Raw genomic sequence first — 12,021 nt, forward strand, 5'->3', positions numbered from 1 at the left:
AATGGAACTACTTTAAGAACCTAAAATTTTGAATAAACGGAGTTATAAGCGTTTAAAGTTTTCAAATATTGTCCGACCTCTCCTATTGACTCGGTTCAATGTGCGGCGACCGCAGTCCACGAAAGCGGCTTCGAAAGACAGGGCAGGAGGAGGGGTGGCGGGGGGTGGTATAGAAAAGCAATAATATTTAAGGAAGTGACTGAACCCGCGCCCAAGTTGATAAGAGGGCCCGGGAAAACTTTTCACTTATAAGTTAGTCCGTGTCGGGGAGCCAGCTGAAAACTGCACCGAGTCGCCCGGACGTAAGAGCGTATCTCCCTTCACCACATGAGCCTTATAAATCACGGTATCATACGGGGGCCGGGGCTCATTTTAAAATGCAGTTACGCTGTTATGCTCCGCAGCGACGGAGCTCCTCAAATCCTTCGCCGGGGACTTAATGTTTTTATTATACTCTCCTTCCGCCGCCGCCGTGGCATTGTTTCCAGAATGTGCTAAAATTAGCGGTTTTTATGATTCGGATCAGTGCTGCCATTTCCCCCAACTAATTTAGAATTTCGGAACTTTTCAAATGAGAGGAACTTATCCCGGGATCTTTGAAATTCCCGAAATATTCAGGTATTTTCATTGGCGGATCCAGCAAATTGGCAACATTATCTTTTCTCCATTTAAACCTATGGAAATGTATCGATTCTTGGAGGGGTCAGGTGCTCCGACAATATTCGATTATTTGGCATAGGTTTAAATGGAGACAATCCGGGGTTGCCAAATTGCTGGATCCTCCTCTGGGTATTTTCGGAATTTGCTCGGAATTCAGGGGTTTTTCGTCAGTTTGACCGAATATTCGATAAAATTTGATGACATTAATTTCCATCAAATACGATCTTTGGTACTAAATCCGGACGTATTTCGAAATTTTCCCCCCGAACTTTCGAAAAAATCGGAATTTTCCCAGGAACTTTGAGAAATCGTAATTAATTCCGGGAACCGCGGATCTCTGGTAAAATGAAATGGCAGCACCGATTCGAATATACGCGTATTATCGCAGAACTTGGCAACATCGCGCCGAGGCGAAGTTTCTTTAATTGAGTCGCTCTCCGCCCCGCTCCCCGCGGCGAGGCGCAGATTAATTTTAAAATTCATAAAACTAGCGGAAAGTAAAAACCGAGGGAATGCAGCAGGAGAGAAAGGGTTCAGCGGCGTGGCGTGCATCGCGATAAATCGATCGATCCGCCATTCAAACCTATGGAAAAGGATCGATAAACTCGAACACCCTTATAATCGATTCTTTACTACAGCTTTAAATGGGGAAATATCGATGTATCGAACGACGTACGCCGAGGCGCGTCTCCAGTTTGAACAATAGTTTCTAGCCGCTGCGTTTTACTTTCAAGACGGAATCGCAACTTTCTTTCGTTCGCGTCGGATGCAAATGATGGAAAATTGAGGAGGTTTTTTGAAGTTGGCTCCTCACCATCGAGCAACGTGAATAACCACGTAGAAACGTAACGATGCATAAAATTTAAAAAAATAAAAATGAATAATGATGGGCCAGTTGTGCTGGTTACAGAATCGTGTTTTGTGTTCGATTCTTCTCCTAAAAATAATAAGATACTTGGGCCCAACAGCGGGCTCATTCTTGAAATTGATAGGCAAGGCGATAGAGAAAGGAGACATAGGGAGTATGGAGCGATCCTGTTGGTTAAAATGCCTGGGTTTTATAGACTAAGGAGATAAATGATGGACTAACTATTACTGGTCCATTCCGGAAAAAAATAGAATCCAGGAAAGAAGTCCTGCGGGCTGATTGTTGTAATTGATAGACAAAGCTATAGACGAAGAAGACTTAGGGAGTATGGAAAGATCCGATTGGTTGAAATTGGTGGCTTTTATAGACTAAGGGGTAAATGATGGATTAATTGTCGGGTCTCCTGCGGGTGGTCGTTATTTAGTCTACTACCTACCTTTTATGTACATTGCAGCCACCCGCTTCCACCAATAGGATCCCCCCACATCCCTTTTGTCTCTTTTGCCTATAGCTTTGTCTATCAATTTCAACAATCAGGCCGCTGGTCCGGATGATGATGTGTCGCTCTTCTTACGTAAAAGCGTATCTTTACTCCCACATGAGCCGCGAAAAGCATTGAGTCATATGGATACCAGGACTCACGTGGAAATTGAGATTCGTCGCGACGAATTGTGCAATTATCGCGGAACAACTCAAGCTGTCGGTGGTCGTGGAAAACCCGCTTCACAAATCCGTGCGGGTATAAATCGTCGCCTACCTGACATAAGGGCGTAACTACAATCTGCGATGAACCCTGGGCTCCATACAATTCAATGCTTTTCCAGGCTCATCTCAATGTGTAGTTACGCCCTTATGTCCGCCAAGCGACGAAATGAGGAACAACCAACCAGAGCACGAGCGAGCGAAACATAAATGTGATAAGACAAAGCCCCCTCCTCCTCCCTGAGGTTCCTTCTAAAATCCAAAGCCCCCCCTTCCCCCTTCGACATGACCTCGCGAGTCGATAGGATCAAACAGATTGCTTTTGATCTATCAAAGTCCGCTCGGGTCGCAGTTGCCATCGCTCGCGGAAAACGGAGCAGTGGTTCGGCAAGTGCTTTGGTTGCGACTTGTTTAACACCCAAGCGGGTGGTATGGTATCGTTTGAAAATGAAGGGGCTTTTGATTTTCGCCCGATTCGTCGTCGTTTCGCCGGGAACCAACCTCCGTCGAGTTGGCACTGGATATTAGGGCGACTGACGATGACATCCTTGGTGTTTTCCACCCTGCTTTTATCAGTCGGTGTGACGCGCATTTGGTTTGATTACTCAACATGAACCTCGGATGAAAGCAAAGGGAAGAAACCAAGAGTGTCACTACCGCGGTGGATGGCGTCAATAACCAAGTTTTTCAAAGGAAGACATCTCCGTCAATATTGAACGTAGAAAGTTGCTGTTTGGACGGATCTTATTACTTTTAGCTAATCCACGAGAATCAAGCACCAAGACACAATTCTGTGACCAGCGCAACTGAGCTGTTAGCCTAGTACGACACTTTAAAGTGTGAAAACGAAAATTCAGGGTTGGCACAGTCAGGGAAAATCGGGAAATATCAGGAAATTTTAAAAAGTCAGAGAAAATGACGAAAATGTCGGGGAAAATTTGTTAAATCACCTTCATTCGCTTTCTAGAATGGGTTTGAGATTTGAACAAGAAATTTTGCCTGAAAACTATTTTCAATTATGCCTTCTTAACCATCCGTCAAATCTTCAATTGTCAGGGAATTTCACTAAAATGTGTTAGGGAAATGTCAGGGAATTTCAATGTCTGAATTCTGTGGCAAGCCTGTTGAACGTAGAAAGTTGCTGTTTGGACGGAGCTCATTATTTTTGACTGACCCACAAGAATCGAGCATCAAAACATGATTCCGTGACTAGTGCAAGTGACTCATCACAGAAAAAGTAACGAACGTAGGAACGTCAGGGAATTTCAATGTCTAAATTCTGTGGCAACCCTGTGTAATGTTCGGGACAAAAATAAAAAAAGTTCTGATACAGATAAGCGCTTTCATGAATGAGCGAGAAATAGGAGTCCCTTATTGCAAAATTTAATCCAATTTGCATCGTTCGTATTCGGGAATTTTCGATTTCTTGCAGCTGTGGGCTCAATTTCATCGGTGGCACTGATGCATTAGTTAGTTGGGTCGGTCCGGCAACTGATACCCGCGCTTAAACTTGATCGGATAAGAACAGACGCTTAATGTCCCCCGTCTTGTCGGCCCTTAATACCCCTTTACCCGCGCCCCCGGCCCCCAGCTCACCCCTTCACCCTCACCCCCGGCCCCCGTTCTCTGAGGAAATCAATCTGAAACGCCACTGTTGCCGCCAAATTTCGCGATCCTACACTGAAAAAAAATTCTCTGCGTTTTTACCAAGGTCCGTTGGTACCTTTACCATCTCACTTTTTTACCAATTATTCGTAATTTTACCAAGACAGTCTGGTAACCTTACCTAAAAACCGGTATTTTTACTGTTTTTCTCAGGTAAGAATACCACTTTAATTGGTAATCAATTCCCGGTGACTTTGCCATTTTATCTCGGTGATTCTACCACAGTCGATAAAAAATATTGGCGTTCTTACCGGGGTCCAGTAAAGTTACCGAGAAATTCGAAAATTTTACCGAGATTTCTCGGTAAAATTACCAATTCCATGAATGATAATTTTACCTAGAAAAAACTGGGATCAAATAGAACCCTGAATTCTTGGTAATTTTACCCTTTTCTTAGTAAATACACAGAGATTTTTTTTCAGTGTAGAGCCCCTTTACACTGAGAGTCTAGACAATGTGAATCCATTTCTGATTGGTTCCCGTGTTTTAGGCCGTCACAGTGTCACAAACGGGAATAAAGATTACATTTTCACCGATTGCAAAGATTATGATCTGGGATGGACCAGGGGATTACGGGTTCGGCAAGGAACGAACGGAATTAGAGAAGGAACGGAGAAAGGAATATGAGAATGGGCCGATCAAAGATTACAAAAAACGTTCAATTTCTGTAATCTTTATTCCCGTTTGTGACTCCATGAGGGGTGTTGTCTTGACTCTCAGTATAAAGGAACTCTACGCGATCCGAGCATTTTTTCGTCATAGGCTAACCCGTTCACAATGCAAATATTTAACTCGGCAGATTGTCTACCGGTCTCTAAAAGTCCACATTGTCCCCGATTATCCCCGATATCCCCGAAGGCCCCCATTTTTCTTGTTTAGGTCCCTAAAAAATGACAAAAATAATCCAAAACACCGATATTTTCAAATTTTCCCGCCAGCCGCGGCGGCGCGGTATAACCAGGAATAAAACAAACTGTAGTGTTGCTTGGTTTTTCGTTTGTTTTCATCGGTTCAACATGACTTGTAAAATTAGTCTCATAAAGTGCACCTTTTGACGCTGTAACTAGCTCCCTTTCTCTTACTATTTCGAGAAAAAAAGTCCCCGATTTTCTTGAAAAAACTCCCCTAAGAGTCCCCGAAAGTCCCCAATTTTGTTTTTTTCACAACTGGTAGACACCCTGGTCCTAGGCTAACCCGTTCACAGTGCAATAATATTTAACTCGGACTATTTCCAATGTAGGAACTGCCTCAAGAATGGAAACTTTGCACGAAAAAATATCATTGCTTCGTTTGAGTGTGCTTTAACTAGCATAGTTCGCAGTATGTTTCATATTTTTTCTCTAGAATGGGAAATGGGTCAGTTGCGCTGGTCACAGAATCGTGTTTTGATGCTTGATTCTTTCAGATTAGCTAAGAATAATGAGATCCGTCCAAACCGCTCTTCCTACGTTCAATATAAACCGAGATATCGCCCTTCGAAAAGTCGGGTTTAGACGTTATCCTCCGCGCAGGAGTTTTCTTCGCTTAGAGAAGAAAAATCACGGTAGTTTTCAAGAAATGATGTTGAGTAGTTTCTTATTCAAAAAATAAAGTATGACAAGAAGTCTGCAACGTCGCAAACTGAGATACGTGGTTTGGTAGTTTTACCGTCGAAAATGCGTTCGAAGTTTCAAACTTCCACGTAGCCTTCTTGGCGGAAGATAGTTCAAACTCACAATTTGAAGCTTGAAAATCGGATTTAACTAGTTTTCGTTCTACAGGATCTTTTTCAAGACTAGTTTTAGTTGAAACTGCCCTTACACACACGCGTTGTCCTCCAAGTCCCTCAAAATTAGCGTTAATATTGTGTATGATAAACCCTACAATTGGCAACCCGGCTAAGCTTCCGAACTTGAGCGAATGAAAATTGAATGACACGATCAACCGCAGCCCCTCCTGCCCCCTCCCCCACCCCCACCCATTCCCTCGCGGTCCACCCCATGCGTAATCACGCATTGTGTAAAACGTTGCCAAATTGTGCGGAGTTAATATTTAATCTCCCTGTCGTTCCCTGCAACGACGCGATGTATCAATGGGAAATCGGAAAGTGTCCGAGATAGATTTGGCAGCTGCATTTGTGTCTCAATTCTGTCGCCGGCTGTTTCTCCGACCGGTGGAATTTGCGATTGAGCTTCGATGTTGGGAACAGGATAGGCAGCTCAGAGAAATGCCTATGGTATTTTCTTCCCATGGAATCAACAGTTTGCCTTGGCAAAATAATTTCTCCGACTTTTTCAGGTTTTCTATGACGGAAATGATCGATTCCATACCGAAAGTTTTCCCAAAATATTGAAAACGCGTGAACTCCTTGCCACAAATCTACAGAATTCCGTAAACTGCCAAAATTTGACTACCGGCCTAGGTATCTGATAAAATGCCTGATTTGACTTTTTGCCTTCAACATATACGCAAAAACTCTTCTGAAGTTTGCAACAAGCTCGCGGGTTAAGCAGTCCGAATCTTATCAGCATAAACTTGCCCAGCAATTTGAGTCTCCTCGATATTTTTGAGACCCATCATTAGCCGAATTTTTTGTGATTTTTCGTTCAACGAGTTGCTCATTAAATAACTTTTTGCTCAAAAAGTAGCGTTGGAGACACGAAAAATTGATGGCTGCTCAAATATTGTTACGCTCCAAGTAGTAACGAAGGCACGGTGTCAATGACAACTCCCTGATACAACTATTCGTACTCTTAGGATGTCCATGTTGCCTACGCGAAGAATTGAAGGCGATTTTGTTATGCTCACAGTAGCAATGCAGGAACGGTGTCAACGACAACTCCTTGATACAACTATTCGTACTCTTAGGATGTCCATGTTGCATACGCGAAAAATTGAAGGCGATTTTGTTATGCTCACAGCAGCAATGAAGGAACGGTATCAATGATAACGCCTTGATACAACTATTCGTACTCTTAGGATGTCCATGTTGCATACGCGAAGAATTGAAGGCGCACTTAAAGATTGTTACGCTCAAAGTAAGAACGAAGGCATGGTGTCTATGAAAACGCCTTGTTACAACTATTTGTCCCCCTTAGATGCCCATGTTGCATACGCAAAGGATCGAAAGCGCACTTTTTCTCTAGCTGAGGTTTGCCACGGACCCATTCCTTTTCACCCGGTTTTCCAGACGTGTGGACACCTGCAACAAACCTTCCCTAACTGAGGAAGGGCATAAGATTCAGGCTCAATACACACGTAAACCCCCCTTAAAATCACGGCAACTCGAACGGAGAGACAATGACAAAGCAGGAAACAACGGCCGCAGCTCGCCCACCATCATTTCTCGCAGAAACAGAACCCCTCTCGTCAGCATTAACCAGGGCCACCTAAACGGCGCAAATGGCTCGAATAAAAACCGAAAAAGGCCTAAATAAAGGGGTGCATGACACTCCAGCTCCCGGACAAATCGAACATCGATGTACATCGATTCTCGATTCGATACTTTCGCAAGGAGACGTGAGGGTTATCGAAGGGGCAAATCGATGTATCTCGAAAAAGTGCGGCTGCATCGGCGGCAGAAGCTCGATGATTTACGAGAATGTGAAATGGACGTATTTCTGCCGAACGGAACTATGTGCATTAAGACATGAGCCCTGAGACCCATAAGGATATATGCGTAACAGGGCTCACGTCATAATGCACATAGTTCCGTTCGATAGAAATACGTCCAAATGTTCCACCGTCTGCGATTTACATAAAACAACGATTCCGCCACCCCGTTTCCCGTTTCTCGGGTTGGCGCCTCGATTCGTCGCCTCTTTCACATAACCGCGTAACTACCCTCTGCGACGAGCCCTGTCGTCCATATAACCCAATGCTTTCTCGGGCTCATCTCCTAATGCAGTTACGTTCTTTTGTCAGAGGAGCGACGAATTTTTCCTCCTTTTAGCTACTTAAGCCCGCCCGGAGAGCGGTGCGTTGGCCTTTCCGCCCACGCTCATTGGTGATTCGCCGCCGTTGTAAGAGCGTATCTCATGAGCCCCGGAATGTATTGACTTGTACGGAGGACAGAGCTCACGTGGAAATTGAGTTATGCTCTTTTGTCAGAGGAAGATTTGTCTCGCCGCTTCCGGTCGCGTTCGTGTGGAGATACCCAATTAGCGCTGTTTTTCTCGACTCATTCAAAGCGCCGGAAAACCTCCGCGGATTCCTTGTGTTTTTAGGCTTTGTTTTTTTTTGAATGAGCGAGATATTGTAGATCTAACTGCAAATAGGTCATTTTCGTAACAAAATTACTGAAAGTGACTCCTGTGTACTAAGATACAAATTCGTGTCGATCCATAGCTTCAAACTTCTCACTCAAATTATCTGCTTGATTTAAATCGCACACTAAACGTTACAGTGAGAGTCTTTGCAGTATGAAAATTTGAGTCTTCAGAAATGTTAGTGTGAAATTTGCATGGTTATATCAATAGTTTATTATAGTAGAACATTTTGGGAGAAAAATGTTTTAAATAACTAGAAATACCGGTACTCTGGTGAACATCAGGCTCACACGGTGATGGACCAGACGCGCTGTTCCATATCGCGTTGACTCGGTTTTGGCTAAGGCGCGAGCAAGCAACTATACCAGCTTTCCGGATGTCCCGGTTGCCGTCCAGCTTATTTGAAGGCGTTTCTCACGTGACGCATCATATTTGGACTGAGTTAAGCAGAAAGGAACCAACCCACATTTTGGAAAAAATTGAGTTATGAGTGGTTTTCAACTCAACCACTGCTCCACAATCTATCGCCAAAAATTCGAAGTTTTTGTTGGAGCAAATTTTGCAGAAATTGAACTTAAAGTTTATCTTTTACATCGAGTCCTATGGAGGAGCCAAACTTTAAACCTCTTTTTCTCGGTTCGATCCCGATGTGGCTTGGTTCCTTTCTGTTTAACTCCGTCCATTTAGCTGTAAGTATAGAATCATCCATTCATATCAATAGTTGATTAGAGTGGAAAATTTGCGAGGAAATTGTCGTGAATTACTTTAAGATCTGGCACTTCGGTAAACGTCGGGGCGACACGGTGAAAAATCAGATCCGCTGTCCCACATCGCGTCGCGTTGACTTGGTTCGGCTAAGGCGCGAGCAAGCAACTATATCAGCTTTCCGGATGTCCCGGTTGCCGTCCAGCCTATTTGAAGGCGTTTTTCATGACGCATCATTTCCAGACAAGTTCACAAGTATTGAACTACCTATCTTGTATGTCCGGGATGTTTGACTGATGCTCACTTACGATGTTGGATGTTTGAGGAACTGTCCTAAAATCCAAGCATTATTCTGTCGTGCTAAGGAAGAACGCCGTATGAGTACTCGAGAGTTGCCAAATTTCCCCCGATTATATGTTTCTTTTTGAGAAATGTTATGGATATTTTTCCTTGAAATTTGCAGGAACTTTAAATGAAATTACAAACAAAATTATCTAAAAAGTTGGAAGGGAAATATTCATAAGTTAATCGGGAAATCTGTGTTTTATCCAAGGAAATTTGGCAACTCCTGAAGGTTCATACGGCGTTTTTCCTTAGTACAGCAGTACTCATGGAGCTCTTGCATGTATGGAGGTATGATTTAAGTAATAGTTCTTAGGTATAATTTCGCAAGATACACGATGGTGACACTTTTTTTCCTTGAAACGAACTCCCAAGCTTAAAAAATCTCTTAAAGTTGCGACCGTCAAAATCTTTATGCACAGGCACGTGGTTAATACACCGCCGAGTTGCCGTGCCTACAAACCGGGAAATGACGGGGAAAATGACGAAAATGACAAAATTGTCAGGGAAAATTTGCTAAATCACCTTCAGTTGCTTTTTGGAATGGGTTTGAGATTTCGAACAACAAATGCCTGAATACTATTTTCAATTATGCCTTCTTAACCATCCGTTACATCTTCAATTGTCAGGGAATTTCACCAAAATATGTCAGGGAAATCAGGGAAATGCCAGGGAATTTCATTTCCTGAATTCTGTGGCAACCTTGGTTTTTTTTTTTTTTTTTTTTTTTTTTTTTTTTTTTTTTTTCAATGTGGAAATCTTGTTTGACCGTCAGGAAAAGTCAGAGAGCTACAAAATTTCGGAGTCGGAGAAAACCTAAAATAATCAGGGAAAAATCGGGAATTTCGAAGATGAAGAAATTATGGTGACCGTGGACCTTACCGAAAACCTCACCCACGTGGCAGCCCCGTGGCACCAGCACGGGTAATGACCCGCGGAGGGGGAAGGGGCGAAAGCGGGGGGAGGGGGTAATGAATTGCTCTAAACGGTTGCCGCAGCCGGGAAAAGGCCCGAATTTCCCGGGCTACCCTCGTGGATGCGATGGGCGCGCCACGGCAGAAGGGCCCACCGCGCCGCGGCACAGACACTCATAAATCATTGCACAGTTTCCCGGTTTTCCGCCGACTGCACCTCCCCCCCCCGCTCCACCCTCGCAGCTTCCGCCTCGTGATGAATGATGGATGCTCCGATCGGTTTTCCCGGCAACCCGCCTCCTCCTCCCCCAACTTCCCACTTTGCACCGGCGAATCGGCCGAGGAGCACATCGATGCCCAAAGTGCATAACCACCTATCTCCATTTGCGACGTTGCAGAATGGAGATGTTGCACGTCGACGGTGAAACTACCAAACCACGTATCTCGTTTGCTCTTCTTCTTCTTCTACTAACGACTAGGGCATGGCCCTGTTTGTCAAGCCTTCGAGTGCCGAGCACAAAATATTAAAAATATAATAATTATCTGTAAAGATTCGTCAAGTCTATAAAACAAATAGCAACAGGAACATTCAATCATCTTCAGGAGAAGAGAGCCAGCTTTGTGTGCCCATCTCTTAGGCGGTCGTCCAGGCAGTCTTTTCCCTATGGGTTGTCCAGTCATACAAACTTTTGCCAGTCTCTCTTCATCCATTCTGTCAACGTGCTCCGACCACATCTTTCTCCTCATCTTAGTCCACTTGGCTACATCTTGCACATTGCAAGCATCTCTGAGCATATCTCGTTGCAAGCATATCTCGTTTGCGGTGTTTAAAAATCTACGCTCACTTTTATTTTTTTGAAGTAGACCAATCAATATCAATATCATTCCTTGAAATTTTCACGGAATTTTCTCCGCACAAAGAGGAAAAATCACAGAAATTTTCAAGACTGGATGTTAAGTAGTTTTTCATTTAAAAAATAAAGTATGTCAGGAAGTCTGCGACGTCGCAAACCGAGATACGTGGTTTGGTAGTTTCACCGTCGATGTGTGAAAAATTTGTGATTTGACAATTGATTATTATGTAAAAGTTCGCGAGAAACACGATGGTGCCACTGGTTCTCTCTGAAATCAACTCCCAAGCTCAAAAAAAGCTCTCAAGTCGAGGCCAAAATGAAGGGGATATCCCACGCTTTCATAAGAGTGAGAAAAGGACAATTTTTGCAAACTTCGAGTAAAATCCAGCAGATTTACTCGTGAAATAACTCCTTGTGAATATGTCATGAGTTTATTATGCTTTTTGTGTTTGAAAACGACTTGTTTCTGTTGCAGGTAATGATGATTGTTCTAAGAAATATTACCGTAATCGATCTTCAAACAATCCTCGTAGCGGTGAGTTAGCTTTGTCGTATTTTTTCCTCGTACTTTTACATTCTCAGATATTTTTGAACGCTGAAATTCATTTTTAAGACGTTTGAGTTTTAGATTAAAACAAAGTTTTCAGGGAATTTCACCCTTGCCTCTAGTTGTTGCTCAATTCTCTTTGATAAAATACATATTTTTAAGGAAACTTGTGAATATTTCCCCTCTAATTTTCCGGAGAGCTTTATTCTTAAATTAACCTGAAGCAAATGTAATTTCAGGGGAAAATATGCAGAAATTTCCTCAAAAATACATACTTTATGACGGCGAATTGGGTAACACTCAACTTTAACAATTTCTCTCAAATTTACCGGTTGATCATTATAGGTAAAGAAAAAAAGCTGCATTTTGGGATTTTTTTTCCGTTTGATCTACACTACCTAATGTTAAAATAATGATTGAAGTGACAACACCATTAAGTAACTTTTACTTCTTCTTTATCTAATCTTAAAATCCAAATGCAACTTGGAATAAGCCTTAAAAGGCAGCTCTTCATTGC

General features: G+C 43.0%; 1 protein-coding gene across 2 annotated transcripts in view; it reads left to right on the top strand.

Annotated features, from left to right (window-relative positions):
• Positions 1 to 12,021, top strand: part of orb2 (cytoplasmic polyadenylation element-binding protein orb2) — a 425,677-nt gene that overhangs the window by 365,339 nt on the left and 48,317 nt on the right. Inside the window, exon 4 of one of the 2 annotated variants that reach the window (XM_019049956.2) lies at positions 11,433 to 11,492. The exons of the other annotated variant lie outside the window; for it this stretch is intronic. Within the exon in view, the coding sequence (XP_018905501.1) occupies positions 11,433 to 11,492 (60 nt within the window). The remainder of the gene's footprint in view (positions 1 to 11,432; positions 11,493 to 12,021) is intronic. 2 annotated transcript variants of the gene reach the window in all.

Source organism: Bemisia tabaci, chromosome 10, assembly GCF_918797505.1.
Source record: "Bemisia tabaci chromosome 10, PGI_BMITA_v3".
Classification (NCBI taxonomy): Eukaryota; Metazoa; Arthropoda; class Insecta; order Hemiptera; family Aleyrodidae; genus Bemisia; species Bemisia tabaci.